The 25,816-nt window shown below is 42.3% G+C and overlaps 1 protein-coding gene across 3 annotated transcripts in view; it reads left to right on the top strand.

Annotated features, from left to right (window-relative positions):
- The window catches only part of PLB1 (phospholipase B1), a 124,273-nt gene that overhangs the window by 12,868 nt on the left and 85,589 nt on the right, over nucleotides 1–25,816 (top strand). For all 3 annotated transcript variants that reach the window (XM_075925371.1, XM_075925369.1, XM_075925370.1), the window contains 9 exons: nucleotides 1,038–1,081; nucleotides 1,824–1,908; nucleotides 2,339–2,393; nucleotides 3,535–3,621; nucleotides 6,216–6,278; nucleotides 8,581–8,663; nucleotides 9,775–9,841; nucleotides 10,533–10,637; nucleotides 15,541–15,636. In XM_075925371.1, the coding sequence (XP_075781486.1) occupies nucleotides 1,038–1,081; nucleotides 1,824–1,908; nucleotides 2,339–2,393; nucleotides 3,535–3,621; nucleotides 6,216–6,278; nucleotides 8,581–8,663; nucleotides 9,775–9,841; nucleotides 10,533–10,637; nucleotides 15,541–15,636 (685 nt within the window). The remainder of the gene's footprint in view (nucleotides 1–1,037; nucleotides 1,082–1,823; nucleotides 1,909–2,338; nucleotides 2,394–3,534; nucleotides 3,622–6,215; nucleotides 6,279–8,580; nucleotides 8,664–9,774; nucleotides 9,842–10,532; nucleotides 10,638–15,540; nucleotides 15,637–25,816) is intronic.

Genomic DNA, 25,816 nt, shown 5'->3' with positions numbered 1-25,816 from the left:
TTGTTAAATCAGTAGGAAAATAAGGGGTACCAATCCTCAGCTGGTGCAAATCTATTTTGCTCCATTGCAGTCACCAGAGCTATGCTCGTTTACACCAGCCAAAGTTCTGGCCTTAAGTAAAAGCAGACTAAAATTAAAAATGACACTTCTAACTGTGCATGTGAACACATCCATGGCCATCCATGTGTGCCATTGCAGGGCCAAATCCACTAACCAGGCACTGGATTATTAGTTTGCATGCAGAAGTGCAACTACTTGCATAGGGATGTTAAATATAGTTTAATCTACTAATTGACTAGTTAATGGAATTTTCATCTACTGGTCAATTAGTTGATAAGCAGGGGAGCCACAGTGGGGTTAGGTCCCGGCCCCAGGAGCTAATCCCACTGCAGCTCTGCCTTTTAAATGTATTAAGAGGTGGTAGGCTCTTAATACATTAAAAAGGCTGAAGCACAGCGTGGGGGACCCGGTGCGAGCCAAGAGAGCTGATTCCCAGCTCGTGCCTGATCCCCACTACCCCTCTACCTCCCCTGCCCACCGCAGAAATGGTGCTGGGGGGAGCCAGGTTTTAAGCCGGCTTCCCCCAGCATCGACTCCTCCCCCCACCCTTGCTGCCTAGACTAGAGACTAGTCAACTATCCAATAAGCTTATGCTTATTGGATAATCGACTAGTCGCTTACATCCCTATACTTGCATGTACATTATGTATAGAAATGTTTAACAGAGGGGATTAGGTAAAATGGGAATAAATTAAAACAAATACATTTGGGGAAAAGTAGACAGTTGCTACTTCCTTTACCTTTATGGTAAGCCCTGAAATCAGTGTTTTGTTTTAGCTGAGCAACAGCAGGTGGCATTACTAAAATCCAGGGAAAGTAGGGGGAACAGACCCCACTTTGAGAAAGAAAGGACTTTAGGGATTTCATCAGCTGTTAGAAGAACCACAGAACTATTTGTACCTTTAGGAGAAACCACTACTGTGCTGTAAGGTATGAAATGTGACAAAAAGCAATGCAAATTTTTCTTCTATTTATAGCTCAGAAAGGACCCTTGTTCAGGCGAGCATGGAAACACTAGCAGGTTTGTCTTGCGGTGATGTTCTCAACACTGAACTCTAAGCAAATCCATTGCCAGGTATTAAAAGGGTGGTTGGTCCTACAGTTCTGTGGGGCCCTTTAGAGATGGTGCCGCATCAGTGCGTAGTGCAGCCACACGTGGGGTGCCAGAGTGATATAAATGAAGGTAACTCTGGAGGCAGAACACACATCCCCGAGGGGATCCCAATGAATATATTTTGAATAGCACTGGCTTGCTCTGGAGAGTGTTGTAGCTGTCAGGTGCAGGGAGGATCACAGCCACATTGGGATTGGGGAGGGTACATTTTCCATCTCCCCAAAATCTTCACCCTAGCATACTAATGTCTCCTTCATTTTCCATGCCTGCAAATGGGCTCTTTTTCATCTTTGAAATCCCTTCCAGTGCTGGGGGAAGTTGACTGTGTATGTACCCACTAAATATACTCTACTTCAAGAAATGCCCCTTGGCTGCCTAAATCAAGCTCCCGTTGCTAAAAATGGGAGACATGCCCCTACAGGTGTCTCTGACTTTCCACTCGATAGGCAGCACCAGGGTGAGAACAAAGAATTTCAGCTTCATGCCATTGTTTCAAAACGCAAAACACTGAGGAACGACATCGCTGGTAAGATTGGGGGGTCCCTGATGTAGGAGCAGTTTGTGGCCGATTTGATCCCATTCAGGGTGAAGTGGCAAATCGGTAGTTCCCCATATCAAGACATGTTCTGATTCTGTGTGTGTTGTTCAGCTCTTGTTAGCAGGTTTAACCCCTCTGTCCTACACCAGCCACTTCTTCTCAAAACGAACAGAGCAGCATCAGGATCCAAAGCTATGTAAGTGCTTTCTTTAGCTGAAAAATGAATGTAGCGTTGGTGAAAGATACAGGGCTGAAGGTCCTATGGGACTGAAATCCATTAGCTATAATCAGAATATGCCCAGTATGGGAAAGGGCAGGACGGGTTTCCCTAACATCAGACCCTGTCAATCTGACTCAACTTTCTCCTACCAGGAACAAAAGTGACAAATGACTCTGTGGCCCATTTAATACACCAAGAACCAGACTTTTTGACTTAAGATCAAACCTCCTCCCTTTTTGCATCAGCAAAACAAGTGTGTGGTCTTGAATGGGAGTAAACAGTTGTCTAGCAACCTGACTGTGTCTTCATATTTTTGCTTAAGTGCCATGCTGCTCATTTCAATGATTAAACCAGTCAACACATTCTTTTAAAATGATTTGACTATTTCTGCTTTCCTTTTATGCAGCAGAAGCACACTGGATCAAGCTAAAGAAGTGGTGAAATTCATGAAAGAGAATCAGGTATATTTAAAACACTCAGCACTTCAAAGAGCCTGACCATGAACCCCAGAGCTGGGGGGAGGGAGAGAGGGGGAGAGGAGGAAGAAAGAAGCAAGAAAAATAAGTCAAATGTAAAAACATTTTGAACTTCAAAAAGTTGATGGAAATTTTGAACATTTTGAAGCTCGAGATATTTTTGACCAGTTCTACTGAACACGAAACAAAGGGTCTGTTAGACATGGAAAATGCTGCTTTTAAAAACAACAGCAGTTAATGAACTCCAGTTTTTCTATGAAAGACAGAATTAGACTTGCCCTCCCAAAGTACATCCTGTTTGGTTCTGAAGAGGTTTCTTCCTCTTTGTCATCATGGTCAAAATAGTTGGTTAATGTGAATCTTGGTTTACCTCCTGCTGATCAAAGATGTTAGATCCCTGTGATGGTGCATGGCCTTCTTAGGAATCCTGCTGGTATAGAATAGAACTCAGCATGTCTCTCCCATTTTCTCTTAGCCCTGTAGGGAAGAATTTTCACAAAGGCCCCGTGATACTCCCTCTGAGTCGCTTTCAGTAGCATCAGTGGTTGACTTCAATGAGTGCAGAGTTAGGCCAATGCTGGGTGCTCAGGAAATACTATCCTAAAGCTTTGTGCACTGATTTCCTTGTATCCCACCCCATTGTTTGCATCTAAACAGTTGGAGACCTGTGACTTAGTAAAAGGCCAAACTGGCAAATGTGATTGTACAACTGACTCTGTTGCTTACTCGCTATTTTCAGTGCTGGTATCCCCTGGCATTACATGATCCTTGGTGTTTTGGGAGGGTGACCCACAGTTGTGTGGAGTTAGATTCAACATAAAATTTGGTGAATTTGAATCTGCTGGTCAGCTGCTCTTGGGTGTGTCTTGTGCAGCACAAGGTGGTTGCCAAGCTCCATACACCGTGTTCTCATGGCATCTATGTCACTAACAAGAGTTCAGCTGACTTGAACTCAACCAATTCTGGTGGTTTCAGGTTTCTAATAGAGGCTTCACCTAATCGTGAAGGAAAGAAGGCCAAGGGTCGGCAGGTGTGGAATGCAAGTCATGTGTAGGACTCTTGTCTTCTCCCCCGGGCATTGGTACACAATGCACCAACTGCTTTCTCTTGTGCTCTTTCCTTTCAGATGCTAGATTTCCAAAATGACTGGAAGCTAATCACAGTTTTCTTTAGTGCTGAAAACTTGTGTTCCTCCTGTGTCTCCTTTCACCAGGTAAGCTGTCCAGAGTATGATCTAAGTCTGAGCAGGGAATCCCAGTTCTGATTATGGTACTTTGGGATTATTATATGCACTGAATTCAAAGCTCAGGACCTGCAGAATGAATAAGGAATACTAGACCTGGCATCTGAATCTCAGTTACTCCACGAGTCAGGAAACAAACATGCCATAAGACTCAAAACAACTTGAATTAGGAATATAATACCAGGTACAGAGCAAAACTTACCTGCAGACATTACTTAGTGAATCATTTCAAATAGCGAATGAAAAGAGAGTGATCTCTTTGAACAGATCCGACAGCGGTAGGAACTATATAAGTACCAAATACATCCTGTGAGCAGAAGAGGCATAAATTAATTGAGTCATTCATTATGAATTTCTTATCCACCTGAACCTAGTACTCACTGTAGGAAAAATGCTACTCACTAAATCTCCAACAGCATTTCCTAGAGCACTGCTCTTTTCCTTAGGGATCTCCCATCTTGTCCAACTCAAGCTAGGCTGTGAGAGCTGGCAAAATTGCAGCCCTAAATGGGATGGTACAGCGATTGCATAGCCAATTGTTTGCTTTGAGCAGCCAGCGTCCCAGGTCACATTCCGATGTGAAAGCGAAATCAAATGAGATGTCTTGTGTGACTTAGGGGATATCTGCAATGCTTCTGGGAGTGGGTCTCCCGCCCAGGTATACAGAATTGCACTAGCTCTGCTTGAGCTAGCATGCTAAAAATAACCATGTGAACTTTGTGCATAAGTCGTGGCACAGGCTAACCACCTGGATAGATAGCCCTGTTGGCCCTGTGGGATAAGGGTTAAAGTTTGGTTTCAGGTGGACAACAGAAAACAAACAAAAAAGCAGTCAACACCTAGCACACAAAAAGGCTCTCTAAGGGTGCATCTACACAGCAAGGCTTAACTCAAAATAAGCTATGTCTATTGTGTAACTTATTTCAAAATAGCTTATTTTGAAATTGGGAGCATCCGCACAGCACTTATTTCAAAATAGAGCATGCTTCTTCCGACTTCCCTTACTCCTCATACAATGAGGGTTACAGAAGTTGGAGTAAAAAGTCTCTAGCTTGACAGTATTTTGACATTATTTTGAAATAACTACCTGCTGTCTAGACACGGACTAAGTTATTTCGAAATAATGTTGCTGTGTAGATGTACCCTATATGTGTAATATTTGTCTTTGCCCCGCATTTTTCATCAGAGCTACATCATATTACCTTCTTGCTTCTCTTATTGATGTCTCTGTGTTCAGTGGGCTCTGTTGCCACCATCATGTCTGAAGTATCTAAGCTCCTTTAGCGCATTAAGTGAGAATTCACTGCTAACACTGGCTAGATCATCATTCCACTGAGCAATTTTACCACTTTGAGGCACTCTGCCCACTGCAGTTTTACAGTTGAGCATTTATGTTTTTCACTCACCACTAAGCACCTTCCCACTTGCCCAACAAATTCAGCTGAAAGGGGGAAAATTCAAACTGGAGGGACGAGTGAGTGGCATGTTGTCCTGCTACCCGAGTCATTTGTCTCCTTACTGGCTCATGAAGATCTTTTGAAAATGCTGTTTCTATGGGTACATATACACTGCAGAGGAAGATTGCTGTTGATCTTCCAGGGTTCGAATTAGCAGATGAGTTAAGACAAGTAATTCGAACTGAGAGGGGCATTCCTGTAGATGCTGGTAACCCTAATTTCATGAGGAATAAGGTAAGTCATAGGAAGAGTGTTCTTCCTTCAACTCCCTGCAGTGTAGCCAGCGCCAAAAGCCGAGTTAAGCTACTTTGACTTCAGTTACACAATTAACATAGCTGTAGTTGCCTATCTTAATTTGATTTTGTCCTGAAGTGTAGACATACCCTTTGTGCCTTTGGTGTGCATCAGGTTGCATAAAAAGGCCTATTTTTTAATTAAATCCATGCAATAGCAAAGCCTGTTCCATTTTCTCTCCCCATGGACCCTCTGAAATTTGCTCTGTTCAAGGACTGGAGTGGAGATAACTCTATAAATTCTTGAGAGGCAGTAACACAAAAGGGAATGAGGAATCATTGAAGTGGGTTAAGAGGACAAAATAGGAGTGACAGAAAAGGGGAAATTAAACCGCGAGGTCAATTAGATTCAATGAAACACATGCCAAGGAAAGTCACAGAAGTGTTTTTGCCAGAGATAGCACAGTGTGAATTGGATGGGGTATCTAAGGGTGTGTCTAAATTACACCCCTCTGCTGACAGAGGGATGTAGATTAGGCACATCACTATTGCAAATGAAGTGGGGATTGAAATATCTTGCGTTTCATTTGAATAGACATGGCCGCCGCTTTTTGCTGACGTGGCACTTTACAGGCAAAAAGCAGCAGTCTAGATGGGGATCGGTTGACAAGGAACGCCTTTTCCAACCAATCCCTCATTCCTCGTGCAACCAGTAGCCTCTCTGGTATATTAGCTAAATGCATGGAGCTCATCATTTCTGCAAAACACTTGTCTTCTGCTTTTCCTGCTGATCTTAAATTGTCTTTTCCAGCTCTGTGCCATGCATACATGCATATTTCCATGCCTGTATTCTAAACTGTTACTCTCCTTGCAGGAACACCGCTTCCTGGACAGCATGGAAAGACTTAAGAGAGTCTTGGACTTTTTATATCAAGAGGTAAGATAAGCCACTTACTGTACCTAACTCAGTTGTGAGGTTACCACACATTCCTTTACAGAGCTACACGTACAGCTGCAAAGCTATGGGGTTGGATTTTCAAAAGTGCCTACATCATTAAAGAGCACAAGTCTTATTGAATTGAATGGGATTTGTGCTAGGGATGTAATAGTGCAGTCAACTAACCAATTAACTGATAAGCAAAAGCTTATAGGTTAATGCTATAGACTACATGCATTTCCCTCCCCCTCCCCCAACCAGTACATTTTTTAGCAGGCTAGCTAACAGCCCGGCTCAGTTCTGGCTCACACTGGGTGCAGGACCTACCCCCACTGTGACTTTGCATTTAAAGTGTATTAGGAGCTGAGGGGGGTAGGAAGCCCAGCTCAGTTCCAGTTTGCACCAGGTCTAGGAGCTCAGACCCCGCACTCCTGCAGATAGGGGCTGTTGCTGCCCCACACTGCTGCCTCTCTAGCAGAGGCAGCAGCACAGGGCAACAAGCCGCTGGTCTGCAAGAGGAGTAGTTTTTTAAACTGGTTTCCCTTGTGGACTAGCTCCTACCTGGCATCCCATGCTGCTGCTGGCCCCATCTCCAGGGATTATAGAATTGTTGACTAACCAATAAGAATTCATGAGGTTACTTGACTATTCAATTAATCGATATTTAACATCCCTAATTTGTGCTTCTAATTCAGTCACTTTTGCAAATCCCTCCTATTGTCAGCAAATATTTTATTTGCTATATAGATGAAAAGACATTTAAAATGTTTAAAAGTTTCAGAGAGGTAGCCATGTGTAGTCTGTAAATGAAAAAAACTTAAAAAAAATCAAATAGTCCTACAGCACCTTTTAGAGACTAACAAAAAATGTAGATGGTATCATAAGCTTTTGTGGGCACGACCCACTTCTTCAGATGACCGGAGTTAATGGGTCCAGGTGCAAAATAAATAGCTGAGAAAGAGAGAGGATGGGGAGGGAAAGAGAAGTTAAAAAAATGGGGAAAAATTGTCAATTAGAATGTCCATGCTAAATGACACTAATAGAGTGGATTCTAAGTACTCTTGATATATACCAAGTAACATCTAAATTTCTGGGTTTCCAGCTAAGGCCCTGTTTTGACATGTTAAGTGGTGCATTTACCCCTCTGCACAGGAGTAAATTTCACTCTTGTTGAGCCAGGCAATATATGAAAATTTCCCATGTTTATTCACTGCTGTATGATACAGGGTTCTTGGGGGCTAGTCGAACAATCAGACTAGCTAACACATGAGATGTTAATTGTCTAGCAATGACCTATGCAGATGAAAGTTGGGCAGCAACCATTTAAAAAAATTCTGCTGATTTTTTTCCCCTTTCCATTTTTAATCTTAAAACCTCAATACAAGTCATTCCCTGCTTGGCTGATCTATGCTCCAGGAAAACAGTTATTTCAATGGAAATATGCTGCACCCAGACCTTACTCCTTTATTAATGCAACTACCACTTGTGAGTACATATCAATGGTAAAATAGAACCCTTCTGTGTTTACTGTTAATCCTAGCTAAGATATTTGTATGGTACCCATCAAGAATTTTGGTTTTCCTCTTAAGTCTAATACATGTGCAAAAACTATTGCAGTTTGAATGCATTGGGACAAACCCTGAAGCCTTTAATAATTTTTTACTCAAATCTCACTCCAAAGCTCAGCTATTACTAGCTTCAGAGAGTTTCATCTAAGTCCCATTGGCTCATTCTTATCAGAATCTCTCTCCTTTCCTTCTTATGTTTCGATTCATGTCACTCACACACCTAGAAATGTGGCATCTTTATGCACATAAAGGTAGTAGCATCTTGATTTGGGAGAGAGGAGATATGAGAGATTAGTACTCCAATGTAATACCGAACATTACACCTCTAGGTCTTCCTTACTTTGTCATATAAATGGTAGGTCACCTGTTTAGTAGCAGGATATAAATGACAGCTAGCATAATGTCAGTGATATATGTAAAATGAGTTTGATTGGCTGCAGTTAAGGAATTCACATTGCAAAAAGTCTTCACAAACTAACATTACCCTGGCTGGCAATCACAGGAGGAGAGCAAAGGACGGAATCAGCCATGATTTGAGATCACCAATTCTTAGAGAGGTTCCTTTCTGGTCAAGGGTGACACATATTGATGACATGGTTTGGTGGAAGCTGTACAATTTCTGTGGATAAGTAGAAATCTTCACAGGCAATGAGACAGTACAGGACTATTTAAAAACTGAATACAAGCTGTAATGGCAAATACTGTGACTTTATTTTTTATCTTTGTCACTGTAGGTCCCTAAAGCCTTTGTAAACCTGGTGGATTCCACTGAGCTCAGATTCTTCTCTCTTTCAAGCAGTAATCAGAATAAAATCAGGTAAAGAGCTGTTCTTTAACTATGTAAGGACCGTGATCTCCCATTAGCGTTCCTGAATGTGTACTATATTCTTCTCCCCCATCCTCCCAGGAGACATGGCTACATGTTGACTGTATGTACTAGGGCCTTGTAAGCAGTGTGTTTTCATTTTTTCAGATGTTTTTAATTCTTAACAGAATGAAATCCAGCAAAATTTTTCATTAATGGCAAATAAATGCTAGATTCCAGAAATCATGAATCTCTACAAGAATCTAAGATGCTATTTAAAAAAAGGAGTCTTTGGATTAAGTTTTTTTATAAACAGCCATAACTACTTCTGTAGCCATCTTAATGCATATCACAAACATGCATAGGAGACATTCCACCCATCAGCGAAATGCTCCGTGCCAAAGGAGCACTGGCAGTTACATAACAGCTTAGCAATGCTACACTGAAGTTTAGGCCAAGAGCAAAGCTATTTAGGTCAAGAAGAGAAAGATCCTTTCTCTAATAAAAGTTGCAAGGGGAGACTAAGAAGGCAAAATCTAATGACCAGCATTTGAATTTGGCCAGTACGCCAGGGTCTACCCCTCTACTCTTGGCCACTCCATAGCACATGCTAACTTTTGCAGCTTTTGAGGCTTTTATTCAAGCCTATAGCTTGTGGTCTGCTGCCACAATATTACAGCAACAGCCCCTATGCAAAGTATTGCAAGAGAGGTCAATTTTCTGATGAGCCTGGAAATGGAAGTGATTGAAAGCTAATGCTAAGTTATCTGCAATTGTTAACTCAAGTATGAGAGTGATGCCCATCTGACAGACCCTGAACTAAACCAAACCTTGTGTAATTGTCAGCTGAATAGGTTCAGAGGCCAACAAACTGTCCAAAACATTGGACATGGAGACCAAGACAATTCTGTGATCAAAGTGGAAGAGCAAGGCAATGTTTCTGGTCTTTGTCAACATGCAGCCTTCTGCCCTGCTGCCTACTGGTCCTTCAAACGTGTTGTGACACACGACTGTCAATGGTTTATTAGAGTTCCAGCCGCCACCTAATCAAGCACAAATTGTTACCTGAATGTAATCTGAAAGTACTGGGTTTTGTTTTTTCACTCTGTAATAATGTATCCAGGATGCCATGTAACTGTGCTGATGAAGATTCCAAACTTGATGATGTCATACTGAGGTGGTCCTATCAGGTATTGCTTTCTCCACAGTTCTTGTCCTTTGGGTCTAGAGTGATGAAGGTATACTCATGTGCAAGGTTAGGGAGATGAGGGGTTATCTGTCTAATACTAATTACCTCATAATCATAGCTCTACTGACATCTATTCCGGCATCAGTAGCATTGGAGAGTAATATAATATTAGTATAATTAAGCAATCTCAGCACCTCTTATAGATGCTAATGATTTTATAGGGCATAGTCACATAGGATTTGCCATAACTAATTAGATCACTGGCCCTTCTAGTCCAGGATTTTATCTCTGAGACTCACAAACGTCAGATGATTTAGAGGAAGCTAGAAATATAATACAAGTGGCCTAATGTGCTGCTCTCCTATCCCTCTGTTTCCTTCCACAACCTGCAGGGCACCAGTTTATATCCTAAGCATGAGATCTGATTACTTTGCTTAGTTGCTACTCTTTCTGAGAAAATGTCATTAATCCAATACAATTCTCTCAGAGCTCATGGGCAGATTTCTAATTGTTGCATAAGATGCTTTAATTAAATTACTACTTTTGTCTTTGGCTATATAATTTGATTATTTTGGTATATTAGGGATGGAGAAGACCTTAAATATATTTAAGCCACTGATAAATTGTACTGTGGGTCTCTCCAGACACATGTTAGTGCTGATCCTGTTAAATGGTTGTTATCTATCATTTAGAATGACTTGAAAAAACTGCTGAAATCTGGGCGGTATGAGTGGAGAGATGACTTCACCATTGTTCTGCAGCCTTTCTTCCAAGAAATAAGTCTGCCTCATAGAACGGTGAGTGAATATCAACCATTCCCTCCTCTCTGGGTCACCTTTGGTAAGAATGGGAATATTCAACTAGACTTTTCCTAAGTCACTTGTGTAAAACGGGGGAAGTGATCACAAAATTCCCCAAGAGGCCTGATTTTCAGAAGTGATAAACCACCCTCCAAATGTCCCATAGGACACTTGCCCACCATGAGTTATTGTCTGCATTACTGCTCCACGGTCACAGAGTAGGGAGGAAACCAGGCCAAGCCAGTGCATATCTGTGGTAACTCAGTAGGAGCCAGAGAGTAACTTGGTAAGCCTGATCCAAGATCTACAATCAAGTAAACAAAGAGACAGGTTCAGTGGTGGACTCTTGAATTTACTTAGTGGGTTAAACTAGTATTCCATCAATACTTTGACTTTGTATGGCAGTTTTCAGCTCTCTAGAGGGGCTGACCATCCATGTAGGGTAGTGGGCTAGCAATACTTTTTTGTCCAAGAATATGTGAGCTGCTGTAGCAAAGGGAGCTCAGGAGACCAGCCAGTTTGCAGGGGTGGGATTTCTCCCCTGGATTTGTGCAGATGTTTTGAGTTGGCACTGACATTGTTTCCTGTCTGAAAATGGGGCATCAGTAGCAAATGTAATAGGTCAGTTTAATTTGTCACAGCTCTCCTGGCACAATTAGGTCTTGTCTATACTTAGCTGCACCAATGATCTAATTCAGTCACGTAGCATATCTGAAGTCTTGCACATTGGTTGGTGGGGACTGTTCTCCCATTGACTCCAGCTACTCTTCTCATCTTGGTGGAGTTCCAGCATTGATGGGAGTACTCTCGGAGATCAGTGTATCACGTCTACAGCAGACATGATAAATCAATGACCAGTGGATTGATTTCTGCAGCATCGATTTACGGCATAATGTAGAAGAGGACTTAACAGTCATGGCATCTTGCCAAAAGTCTGGGAAAGCTAACTGTTGTTGTATGGATATTGATCTCAAAGGCTCAAAGAGTTAAAGGTGTGTTCAGCCTCTCTCACTGTCAACTTTAAGCACTGATAGGTTCCCAGTTGTTTTGAAACAGAACTTTGGTTTTACTCAGTTACTTGGCAAACACCCAAAATCATCCATTCAGGTTGAAAGTTTATTGATTAAACACAAGAAAGAATAAGAAATTAAAACTGGCATTTATAACGAGGAACTGGCATTTTCAATGGAACGGTGGTAGTGTGCTTATGCAAAGCAGCTTAGTCAGACCATCTCAAAAGCTTTCTCCTTTTTGGAGTAAAACGATCAAGAATGTCTTATGCTCAAAGCAACCTTTCTTTAACGAAAAGGAGAAAGTTAATTTTAGTTTCAGTCCTGAATGCGAAAGGCATTCACTCATCTGATTTGTAACGAACAGACGGAATAGAAAAGATGGGTTACTCGTGGCTGCTGTTGGGTTTTTGGTTTTTGGAACCTTACCCACTGGCTAGTTATGAGTGAATGCTTTGGCTGGCAAGGCAACAACAATATCTTCTGCTTGTACCTTGGTTAGTTACACTTTGGTCAGGGACATCATTTGGTTGGATCCTTTCTCCTTAGACAAGGCAGGCTTAGATGGATGTTATATGATTTGACTTCAGGATGCAATGAAAAGCCAAGATAATGAAGAAAGATAGAAAGAAAGAAATAATAGGGCAGAAAATAACCCACCAATGGAAGGAATGTAGTACAGGATCATACATGCCTTCAGGGTGCTGGAAATTAGGTACCCCTCCAGCTGAGATGAGGACTGGATATAATGATAATGGATGGCATTTAGCACTCACAGGTGAAAACAAAGTTTCTTAAACAAGCTGGCTTTCCCCTCAGGAAGAAAGTCTTTTATATGAGTCAAAATGAGTTGCAGTGTTGGCAGGTCAGAGGGGTATGCATCTACACTGCACCCGAAGGTCAAAATAAGAGATACAATTTGAGCTATGCAAATTGTATATTTTATTTCAATATAATTTTGAAATAGCTTGTTTAAAAATTTCGTTATTCCGAAACATCCTTTAACCCTCGTGGAACAAGGGTTACAGGAACGTTGGAATAGTGAGCCCGTTATTTCTAAATCTATTTTGAAATAACAGGCAGGTTCAAAGGATGAGGAATAGCTATTTTGGGATACCTCTGCTGTCCCAAAATAGCTTTGCAGTCTAGATGTATCCAGGATGAGCTGGGAAGCAAGATTTGACAGGAGAGGAGATGGAGACTGAATTCCACTGATACTGTTTCTTTCTAAGACTCTTTTAAGAAACACAAAAAAGGGAAACGTAGGTGGCATAGTTCATCCTCTCATTATTATTTTGTCCACTAATTAGGCCTAAAATCTGTTGCATCAATTTTGATTTATTAAATTCTGATTCCACAGCTTCATTTTTTACCAAGCATGATTTCAGAAGTCCTGGGATTATATCAATGTGGGCTTTTGGGTTTAGACTAATCCAGCTTCTCTGACTGGTTCTCTTGCTCTTGTTAACAACATTCAGTGTCGTAAACAGCTTGACCTATTTTTCACAGCTGTTGTAACTTCTGATGAACTTCCAAATACTTTTTACATTTGAATTCACAATGCATGTTTGCTTTGCAACCCCAATATTCACAACAGTGCACTAGCACATACAGACTGAGGGCTGGTGTACAGTTCAAGCAGCCACTAATAATATGAGTGGCCAAACTGCTGCACCCCCAAGCAAGAGAGCAGTATTCAGCTGGAATAAACAGCAGGGCTAATACAGATGTACAAAGGACTGAAGGGTCTGCTCTCCAAGATGTTCCTCAATAGTTTCTGTATGAAGTTGGTGTAGGAAGAAATTTTCATATTCTGGCATTCCAGGTGAGGTGTGTATATCAGGCCACCAGTGAGTTTTACTCCCAAGTATGTGACCACTGATTGAAATGGCTGCGGTTGTCCTTAGACACTGAAGGAGATGAGTTGATTGGCAAGACAATTGATGAGATGGAAAGTAATTGCCACAGTCTCGGTTTCACTGAGATTTTTGGAAGAAAATGGATGAAGTATCTGTATCTTGGTGCAGATTCCCCGCAGTTCTGTGCAAATTGTATCCAATGTTGGCAATACAGCTATCACCAGCATACATGCTCTTCTCTACTTGTGTATCAGGAGGTCTGTATATTGAACAAAAGGGGAGCCAAAACTGATACCCATGGAAGATCATTGTAAGATGCTTGGGGAGACTATTTTTTCCACCTGAGTTGCAGGTTGAATCTTTAGTTGCTACTGATTTTTTGGATGAACCGGAGCAGAGACCTTCAAGGAATTATGTTGACCAGCTTGGCAAGCGGGTGGATTTGCCACAGAGTGTCCTAGCTGCTTTCAGATCAATATGGCCTCCGCCAATGTCCTTTCCTGACTCAAATGCGCATTTCATGTCTTGAAGCAAAGAACCTGAAACTGAGTGCATCCTCCCTTCCAGAACCCAGCCTGAATGCAAGGCAGCTAGGGATAGATGACCTTTCATTAATCTACATCAGAATTAGTCTCTCCATCACTTTGTAGGTATCACTCAGCAGAAACACTGAGCAGTAGCTCTTTGGGCCTAGCTTGGGAACAGCTATGAGCTTTGTTCTGCACCAAACTTTTGGGAGGCTGCAGTCCAGGGTCCAGTGATCAGAAACTGAAGCAGCTTCACCTTCCAGTCTCATCATCCCCAATCCCCCAGCCTCCCTGCTCCTCCTTCCAGCCCTGTCAGCTCCAATCCTCCAGCTCCAAGCCCTGTGAACTGCCTCCTAGCCCCATTGGCTCTAATCCCCCATTCTCCCCTGCTCTGCCTCCCAGACCTATTGGACCCAATCCCCCAACTCCCACCCCTTTCTCTGCCTCCCAGTCCTGTCACACCCAACTCCCTGGCCGCCTGCCCCCTGCTCTTTTGCCCAGACTTGAATCTCCATTCAATCTCTTAATAATTTGCCAGGCTTTTGACCACACAATGCATGAAATTCAGTCTAGAAATTTTCTCAGTTGCTATTGCCTGGTTTCATCTAGAAGGTGGAAAAGGTCTCTACTTTTACAACCTTGTGTTCACTCTTGGGGGGATTTAAATCCCTGATACCATCTGACTGCATCAGATGACCATCTAGTGATCACTTGTTGATAGAATCCCTGAAGGTTCACTGAAGATGGATTCCGTTGCAGCAGCTAGAACAGTATCACAGAAAGGTTGGTAACAGGGAGACTGAATCCCCGTCATTGTAGGTTTTTGCAGTCTAGTTTTTAAATCTTTAGCCATTTTCAGCATTTTGACACACATGATTTTAAACATTTTCAGCTATTATCTGTTTTTAAATGTAAGATTCTATTGCACTTGGTTTCTTCATTTGCTTTGCTATACAGCAGAACTGCTTAGACCTTTACAGGGTGGTGATGCACAGGATGTTATGCATGAGCTATTACAATCTTCCCAATGCTGTGGCTTTTACTTGAAAAAAATGTGTGTGTCAAAGGGTCATGATCAAGTTCTTTAGTCCAGTGCTTTAAAATACCCTTAAACATCAGCTTGAGAACTAGCTCTTTATTCCTAACCAGGCTCTGCTAATCCTTTTGTCGTATTCTTCCTCAGCCCACACAGGTGACTCACGCTAGCACTACTGCTTTGCTGTTACTCTGGTCTTCCTGCTCCCTCATAGAGTGTATTGACCTTTCAGAGCCCTCTTTCAGTACCAAGTAAACTAGTCACTTCTCAAAGCAGTGTCCTCTTTGGTCTGTGCTCAGAGGCTGCAGTGGAAGTCAGTTTCTTGAGCCTGTTTACTTAGATTGTTTTATAAATGGGTCTTTCCCGTGATGAATGTCATGTTTTCCTTCAAGCATTTGTTGTCACCTTATGCATAAATGAGATAGCACTGTACCACCATCTCACATTCTCAAATATTTTATCTTCCAGGGCAGGCAGGTGGATGGCAATTCCATACCAAATACACCAGAGGAAATCATGGAAGAAGAGAACTCTGCCTTGGGCGTGGGTCTCTGGAACAACATGGTAAGAGGACCTGAAGATGTTAGTGCTGAATAAGCTTCGCATAAGTGCCTTGAGTAGGGAGTGTACTGCAAGGAATGAGGGAAGCTGATGAAAGCTCCCTCATAACTGTGGCCTTCAGGAAGCTAAGTAGTCTGCCAAAGTTCCCTTTAATCTTTTCCATCCATGTGCAGATTTTTCTCCATCCATGTGTGGAATTAATTTTTATGAGGCAAAAATCTAGCTGTGGGTGCTCTGCTAATCATTTGGGTGGCATTTGGATGTCTCCTGAGTGGTCACCCAAGCACACAGCTTACAGGGAACATTGGCGTCTACTCTATATGTAAAGGTGTAGTACACAGTCCAGAATGACATCTCCTTCCAGTTAGAAAGCTATGTACACTTCAGGAAGCATTTTAAAAAGTCCCTAAGATGCCCTCCTTTCAACAACAGTCTCCTACATATGGGGCAGGCACAAAGACACATAAGAGAAAAGAAAATTAAAGAAAAATCCCTTCTGTTTGTGAACCTGGCTTCTCTCACTAGGTCACAGCTCAGCTACACAGAACCAGATTTGGGCGACCGCATCAGGTTTTGACCTGGTCCTGAACTGAGGTTAGAACAATTATAGCACTACAGTGCTGAGAATAACGGGGTCCTAATCTATGACTGAGGCTTTTAGCTACTATAGAAATATGAATAATAATATACCCTTTTATAAAGCATTGCCAAAATGTTCCTATTTTGAGGAGGGATGGGTGGTCTAGAGCAGGGGTTTTCAAACGATGGTCACAGTGTGTTAAGGGCAAGCTGTTAGCTGGCTGTGAAACACTTAGTTTACCTGTACCTCCACAGACCTCCATGATTGCAGCTCTCATTGGCTGCAGATTACTGTTCCCAGCCAATGGGAGTGGTGGGAAGCGGTGTCCTGGTCCACACTCCATCTTGCCGTGCCCAGGGTGGCCCTACCATGAGGCGAACTGAGGCAGCCGCCTCAGGTGCCAGAATGTGGGGGGACGCCACTAGGACCCAGAGTGTAGAAAATTGTGTCTGCTGCTGGTGCATATGTAGGTAGCAGAGCAGTACCATGAGAGGAGTAGAACAGGAAGAAAGCAGAATTGAGACCTTTCAAAGTTTTGGCCCAAGCGAGGGGGCATTGGGATGTCATTTGAGCTCCCTGCCTCAGGTGTTAAAATGTTGTGGGCCGGCCCTGGCCGTGCCCATTGGCCGGGAATAGAGATCTGCAGCCAATGAGACTTGTGATCGACTTCCCTTAGTCCTCATTATGTGAAGTACAAGGGTTGATGGAGGCACCATCAGCATTCGATTTAGTGGGTTCTTACATGACTTACTAAATCAAACCCTTGAAGTCACTGAAGCACTGATCTCCATGTAAGTATAAACAAGGCCTAAGAGTCCCATTTAAATATTATAGATGAAGGCAAGCAACTGAACATAGACAAAATGTCCAAGTGCTTATATACAAATGCTAGAAACTTGGCGGAATGAGGATCATCAATGGGACATGGCACTACCAGGGTGCAATATAGATAGGAATGACAGAGTAGGTCATGCTGGAAGGGAGTAGCACTATATGTTTAGGAAAGTATAAGTAAAAATTTAAATAAATCATACTATACCACTGAATCTCTATGGATAGAAATTTCAGTATGGGAACAGTAAATATAGAAGTAGGAATATATGCAGACCACCTGCCTAGCATGGTGATTGTAAAGTGCTCAGGAAAATTAGGAAGGGAACAAAGACAGAAAATGCAATAATAAAGGCAAATTTCAATTATTCTCTTATTGAAGGGGTATATATGACCTAAGGAAGGGAAGCAGAGAGAACATTTCTAAACACCATAAACAAATACTTCTTGAGCATCACTGTCCCCAAAAAAAGGGAAAGACAATACCTTAAAAGAGGCTCAAACTAAATATATACTGCAAATAAAAAAGAATTAAATAAAACTATGGCTACTTCAAGACTACATCCCGTTTTTGGTAAAGGGATATAAATTAGGCATGTCGATATTGCAAATGAAGCCAGGATTTGAATTTCCCGTGCTTTATTTGCATAATAGCGGCCGCTGCTTTTTTTTCAAAACGGGGCTTTTTAGGAAAAAACCCGGCAGTTTAGATGGGGCATTTTTGACAGAAATGCCCCATTTCAAAAGATCCTGTACTCCTGAGATCTCCTGAGATATTGGTTGAACTATTATAAAGAACAGAATGATCAGATACATAGATGAACATGATATGTTGGGGAACAGTCAGAAAGGCATTTGTAATAGGAAATTATTCCTAATCTGTCTATTAGAATTATTTGAGGGAATCATCAAGCATATAGACAAGGGTGGTTCAGTAGATACAGTGTACTTGGACTTTCAGAAATAAGAAAGCAAAATAAGAAGTCATGGAATAAGATGGAAGGTCCTCTCGTGGATTAGCAACTATTTTAAAAAATGAAACAAAGGGTAGGAATATATAGTCAGTTTTCACAATGGAAAGAGGTAATAACAGGGTCCCCTGAAGTTCTTTACTGAGAACTTGTGCCATTCAAAATACTCATAAAATGATCTGAAAAAGGGGATGAATAGTGATGTGGCAAAATTTACAGATAGTTAAATCCAAAAACCGATTGCAAAGAATTACAAAGGCATCTCACTAAATTGGATGACCAAGCAACAAAAGACAGAATTTAATGTTGATAGATGTGAAGTAATGCATTTTCAAAAAATAATCCCAACTATTCACACAAAATGATGGGGTCTAAATGAGCTGTTCCCATTGAACGAAAACGTCATAAGGGATAGTTTTCTGAAAACACTTGGTTACAGTGCAGCAGCTGTCATCAAAGCTAACAGAAATTTAGGAACCATTAAGGGATAGATTATAAATAAAAAAAATAATAATGTCATAATATTATGACTGGTACATCCACACCTTGAATACTGTGTACAGTTCCGGTCATCTCATCTCAAAACCAATACATTAGAGTTGGCAGAGGTGCACAGAACGACAACAAAAATGATTAGAAGTAAGGATCAACTTCCATATGAGGAGAGATTAAAAAGACTGGGACTGTTCTGCTTAGACACAAGACATTTAAGGGATGATATGAGAGAGGTCTAAAGAATCATGAATGGTGTTGAAAAAGTGACTTGGGCAGTGCTATTTACTTTTTCACATAACAAAAAGCAAGGGGTCCATGGAGGATAGGTCCACCAGGAGCTTAGACAAGAGGGTCAGGGACACGACCTCATGCTTTGGGATTCTCTAAACCAGAAGCTGGGAGTGAACAACCCATCAGTGGAAATTGCTCTGGTCTGTTCATTCTCTCTAAAGCATCTGGCATTAGCCATTGTGACAGAAAGGTTATAGGGCTAGATGGACCATTGGTCTGACCCACTATGGCTCATTTTAAGCAGTTCCCACTTTAGGGTAGGTGATGCTATTAGAAAAATAAACCAAAATCTGGTGAGCAGTTCATTACACTCAATTTAAGAATAAATCCAGGCAGATCTAGCTTTAATTTCTGTCACTTAGTGGCAGCCAGAGGGTTAAAAAGTAATCTTAATCAAGATTGTAACTTTGGAACAAAAGTTACCCATGAACTCTCATAACATCAAAGTTCATATTTCAATATCTTTTATGGTCAGGCAGATGCTATGATAAGATATATGTCGTGCTCCTGTGTCATGGTGTCTGGCTCAGTTCCACTTGCCAGACTAATATGAAGAGGAATAGAAGCCAGGGACTCTGGAAGACCAAATTAAGCGCTGTCACAAGGTATTCCTGTGAGATCAGGCAAGTTACTTAACTTACCTGTGCTTCAGGTTCTCCACCTATAGTCTGGGGCAGGTGGCATTTGCCTATCTTGCACAGATTAAATAATATGCAAGATGTTTCAGAGACTGAATACTCTTCAAAAACCAAAACCATTTTTGACCGAGTGTAAGTGCAAAACTATCAATAGTTCATGCAAATATGAAAGAGTTACTTCTAGGGCAAAAATCTGCCTTTCCATGTGCTAAGCACAATTTTTTTCCAGTGAAATTTCTATGAAAGTGATTTTACGCCCCCCATGCCGGGTGCAAATAATGAGTTTATTTGAGGGTTAATTTTGCCACCAAAACTTGCACTTTGCAAACAGAAGATGGAAACGTTGCATCTGGGGTCAGCTTGGCCAATGTTTTAAGAATCCTGGGTTTCATCTGCAAATGGCACCAGGTAGGGAAGCCGTAGGAAAATGTTTTAAGCTATTTGAACATTTTGTCAACTAGAACCCATGTTTGTGCTCCTTATCCCCATCCCACATCTTCACTGAACTATGCAGCTAGCATTCCAGCTGCTAAACTTGGAGAGTGGATCAGAACTTGGTCATTCCTGGGTTCACATGCTCATTTCCTCTAACCTATTAACCCTCCCTTCACTCCAGACTTTCCAAATCCTAGCTCTTCAGATTCTGTACATGCTGTCTTCCTTCTCACATGTACTGTACAAAGAAATGTGACATAGAATCATAGAGTCATAGAGCTGGAAGAGACCTCACAAGGTCATCAAGTCCAGCTCCCTGCCCAAAGCAGGACCATCCCAACTAAATCATCCCAGCCAGGGCTTTGTCAAGCCGAGACTTAAAAACCTCTAGGGATGGAGATTCCACCACCTCCCTAGGCAACCCATGCCAGTGCTTCACCACCCTCCTAGTGAAATAGTTTTTCCTAATATCCAACCTAGACCTCTCCCACTGTAACTTGAGACCATTGCTCCTTGTTCTGCCATCTGTCACCACCGTGAACAGTCTTTCTCCATCCTCTTTGGAACCTCAGGAAGTTGAAGGCTGCTCTCAAATCCCCCCTCACTCTTCTCTTCTGCAGACTAAACAAACCCAAATCCCTCAGTCTCTCCTCCTAGATCATGCGCTTCAGCCCCCTAATCATTTTGGTCACCCTCCACTGGACCCTCTCCAATGCATCCACATCCTTTCTATAGTAGGGAAGGGGGGGAGGGCAGAACTGGACACAGTACTCCAGATGTGGCCTCACCAGAGCCGAATAAAGGGGAATAATCACTTCTCTGGATCTGCTGGCAGTGCTCCTTCTAATGTACCCTAATATGCCATTCACCTTCTTGGCTACAAGGACATACTGTTGACTCATATCCAGGTTCTCATCCACTGTCATCCCTAGGTCCTTTTCTGCAGAACTGCTACTTAGCCAGTCAGTCCCCAGCCTGTAACAATGCTTGGGATTCTTCCGTCCCAAGTGCAGGACTCTACACTTGTCCTTGTTGAACCTCATCAGATTTCTTTTGGCCCAATCCTCTAATCTGTCCAGATCACTCTGGACCCTATCCCTGCCCTCCAGCGTATCTACCTCTCCCCCTAGCTTAGTGTTATCTGCGAACTTGCTGAAGGTGCAATCCATCCCCTCATCCAGGTCATTAATAAAGATGTTGAACAAAACCAGTCCAAGAACAGATCATTGGGGAGCTCCACTAGAAACCGACCGCCAACCTGACATCGAGCTGTTGATCACTACCCATTGGGCCCGACAGTTTAGCCAGCTTTCTATCCATCTAACAGTCCATGTATCCAATCCATATTCCCTTAACTTGCTGGCAAGAATATTGTGGGAGACCGTATCAAAAGCTTTGCTAAAGTCAAGGTATATCATATCCACCGACTTTCCCATATCCACAGAGCCAGTTACCTCACCATAGAAGCTAATCAGATTGGTCAGGCATGACTTGCCCTTTGTGAATCCATGTTGACTATTCCTGATCACTTTCCCCTCGTCCAAGTGCTTCAAAATGGATTCCTTGAGGATCCCCTCCATGATTTTTCCGGGAACTGAGGTAAGGCTGACTAGTCTGTAGTTCCCTGGATTGTCCTTCTTCCCTTTCTTAAAGATGGGCACTACATTTGCCTTTCTCCAATCATCCGGGATCTCTCCCGATCTTCACTAATTTTCAAAGATAATGGCCAAAGGCTCCGCAATGACATTTGCCAACTCCCTCAGATGCATTAAATCCGGGCCCATGCATTTGTGTATGTTTAGCTTTTCTAAATAGTTCCTAACTTGTTCTTTCCCCACCAAGGGCTATCCACCTCCATCCCATACTGCATTGCCTAGTGCATTTGTCTGGGAGCTGACCTTGTCCGTAAAGACAGAGGCAAAGAAAGCTTTGAGTACTTCAGCTTTTCCCACATCTGTAACTAAGTTACCGCCCTCATCCAGTAAGGGCCCCACACCCTCTCTGATCACCCTCTTATTGCTAACATGCTTGTAGAAACCTTTCTTGTTATCCTTCACATCCCTTGCTAGCTGCAATTCCAGTTGCGCTTTTGCCTTCCTGATAACTCCCCCACATTCTTGAGCAATATATTTATACTCCTCCCTAGTCATCTGTCCAAGTTTCCACGTCTTGTAAGCTTCCTTTTTGTGTTTAAGATCACCAAGGATGTCCCCGGTAAGCCAATCTGGTCACCTACCATATTTGATTTTCTTGTTGTGCATAGGGATGGTTTCTTCCTGTGTCTTTAATAAGGCTTCTTTAAAATACTACCAGGTCTGCTGGACTCCTTTCCCTTTCATGTTAGCATCCCGGGGAATCCTGCCCATCAGTTCTCTGAGGGAGTAAAAATCTGCTTTTCTGAAGTCCAAGGTGTGCATTTTGCTACTCTCCTTTCTTCCTTTGGTCAGGATCCTGAAATCTACCATCTCATGATCACTGCTTCCCATGTTATCACCCACCTCTACTTCCCCTACTAGTTCCTCCCTGTTTGTGAGCAGCAGGTCAAGCTGCACGTAGCCTCTGGTCGGTTCCTTCAGCATTTGTACCAAGAGGTTATCCCCAACATTCTCCAAAAACTTCCTGGATTGTCTGTGTACTGCTGTATTGGCTTCCCAACAGATATCAGGTTGATTACAGTCCCCCATGAGAAGCAGGGCCTGTGATCTGGAAGCATCACCCACAACATTATCATCCCCATCTTGAAACAGCTCTACTGCCACTGTGTTCATTGCAGGGTCCAGTACAAAATTGCACTCCAGAGGTGAAATCCTGGCTCCATATGTTTAAAGCCCTCCAGGGGTTTGTACAACATTCTATCTTGTGCATGACTCTCTCAAGCTCACTCTAAAATCCCTGCTCTCACCTAGCTCCAAACTATCTTGCCTCCCTTTGCACAATAGTCTGGTACCTGCTGGTAGAAGAGCCTTCTCCTCTACAAATCTTGCCATTGGAAGAGCTTCTCTGTATCACTAGTCTTCTCTGATTCTCCATATAAAGTCACATGTCTTCTGAATATATATCCTCTTAGCATTCCCCTCTTCTATACTTCACTGTTGTCCCTTTAATTCTGGAAACATTTTGTGGAATTCGTGCATGGAATATGTTAAGCAAAGTGAAGGTGTACTGTCAAAGATGGGCTTTTTCAAGATTTACTCTGGGTGCCTGATGTGTTTGGAGATGCTGTTTGAGTCAAGACATGCTATTTCACTTAAGACATGAAAATACTTAATTAAGTTTTGCTTTTTTTTGGATGCTTCCCTATCTGTACATCTCTATGCTTCTCTTCTTTGACCCTGACATCTCTTAGGAAAGCTGGACGTTCTCAGAAAGGCATCTCTCTGGGTACACTTCCTTATTTGAAATCCCTTTGATGGTTGCCTACAATTGCATAAGACAAGATGATGTGATTTAATCTTTGGAGTTTAAAATGCATGGGAGATTTCTTTATGTGATGGGCACCTCTGATAAAGGAAAGCTCTTACTCTCATCAGAACAGCATCAGGTGCTAGCTGCTCATTGTAAAAACACAAACACTCTGAAGTGAGAGCTGATACAAGACATAAATCATAACCAGTGTGGCAATAAATACTCAGACGAGCAGAAAGGAGCCCGTTTTGTGTCCAAAATGCTCTACTCCTTCCACTTGGTATGTGAATTGTACGTGCTCAGTTGTGGGTTGTCCGTTTGCTTTTATAGCTTGCAGCTTTTTTCTGTCTGAATGACAACCTACCCAATGACCAGCAGAAATCCTTAAAGACTCCAGTAGAGGTTGAACCTCTCTAGTCCGGCTCCCTCAGGACCTGACCGATGCCAAACCAGAGAATTTACCAAACCACGGGAGGCCAATATTGTCTTAGCAGCATTACTGATACTTACACTGCTTACTTGGCTCTTAGAAGACATTTAGGGGTAAATTAGAGCTAAATAATAGCAGAGAACACTGAAAGCCAAGGCTGGTAGCTGTAAACAAACTTTATGGGACTGTAGGAAACTTGACCATACCCATGATAAGTGGACATCTGGCTAACTAAAATCATCTATCCATTTGAACGGAGATGAGCAGGCAGGCACTGACAGCTAGATTTAGAGCTAGCTGGAAACTTTACCAAATGTTTAATTACTACTTAGGAGCAAAGTTGCCACAAACTATGTAGTTAAGAAAGTGGTTTTTTAAAATTCAGCAAGCATTTGGGAAAGGCAGTGAGTATGTTGTTCATATATTTAGTCCACCATCACATCATCATGCTGATATTTACAATGGGCAGTTTTGATTAATTTGGGTAAATGCTTTGCAGCATTTCTCTGGAAATAGATCTAGGTGCTGAGTGCCTTTCATTTGTATTAAAGAATTTAGACAAAACATTTTTGCTTTTTTATTCAGATATCATTCACATCACAAAATAGACCATAAAAAGTCCAGCCCTACAAGACAGGGAGAAACAAAAATCCTGTAAGACAAAAACCTTAACAAGGTAGCAACCACAGGGGGAATCGATTTGTACTATGCATCATTCTCTATCTACTCATTAAACATTTTATATTAGTTCTGAAAACATTGGAATTTTGAAACTGCATCAGACCAGTGATCCATTTAATCAAAAAAAGTGGCGAGGAGTCCTGTGGCACCTTATAGACTAACCGGAGTGTTGGAGCATAAGCTTTTGTGGGCAACGACCCACTTCGTCAGATGAATGTAGTGGAAATTTCCAGAGGCAGGTATAAATATGCAGGCCAGAATCAGGCTAGAGATGACAGGTGAATCCAATCAGGGCGGATGAAGCCCACTTCTAGTAGCTGATCTGGAGGTGTAGTTAACTAGCCATTCACAGTCTTTGTTTAATCCTGAGCTGATTGAAGATGAACTGTAACTCAGTAGTTTCTCTTTGAAGTCTGGTTCTGAAGTTTTTTTGCTGCAAGATGGCTACCTTTAGATCTGCAATTGTGTGTCCAGGGAGACTGAAGTGTTCCCCTACAGGTTTTTGTATGTTGCCATTCCTAATATCTGATTAGTGTCCATTTATTCTTTTACGTAGGGACTGTCCAGTTTGGCCGATGTATATAGCAGAGGGGCATTGCTGGCACATGATGGTGTATATTATATTGGTAGATGTGCAGGAGAATGAACCAGTGACGGTATGGCTGATCTGGTTAGGTCCTGTGATCACATATTGCTGGTGTAGATATGTGGGCAGAGTTGGCACCGAGGTTTGTTGCATGGATTGGTTCCTGAGTTAGAGTTATTATGGTGCAGTGTATAGTTGCTGGTGAGAATATGCTTCAGGTTGGTGGGTTGTCTGTGGGTGAGGACTGGCCTGCCTCCCAAGGCCTGTGAAAGTGAGGGATCATTGTCCAAGATGGGTTTTGCATCACTAAAGATGAATTGGAGAGGTTTTAGCTGGGGACTGTAGGTGATGGCCAGTGGTGTTCTGCTGGTTTCTTTCCTGGGCTTGTCCCGTAGCAGGAGGCTTCTGGGTACATGTCTGGCTCTGTCAATCTGTCTCCTCACTTTCTCGTGAGGGTATCATAGTTTCAAGAATGGTTGGTGAAGATCTTGTAGGTGTTGGTCTCTGTCTGAGGGGTTGGAGCACTAAGAAACTGCACCATCTGCTCAGGACACTCCTCACACAAGCACAGGAACAAATCAACACACCCTTAGAGCCCCGATCAGTGTTATTCTATCTATTACCCAAGATCCACAAACCTGGAAATCCCGGACGCCCCATCATCTCGGGCATTGGCACTCTCAGTGAAAGACTGTCTGGATAAGAAGCAATGGGCTTAAACTGCAGCAAGGGAGGTTTAGGTTGGAATGACTAAAACTACACACCCTATGCAAGTTTTTAACAATGACGTTATCTCTAGCCTGATTCTGGCCTGCATATTTACACCTGCCTCTGGAAATT

The sequence above is a fragment of the Pelodiscus sinensis genome, chromosome 3, assembly GCF_049634645.1.
Source record: "Pelodiscus sinensis isolate JC-2024 chromosome 3, ASM4963464v1, whole genome shotgun sequence".
NCBI lineage: Eukaryota > Metazoa > Chordata > Testudines > Trionychidae > Pelodiscus > Pelodiscus sinensis.
The sequence above is the reverse complement of the archived record's forward strand: the minus strand, read 5'-3'. Positions and strand labels throughout refer to the sequence as shown.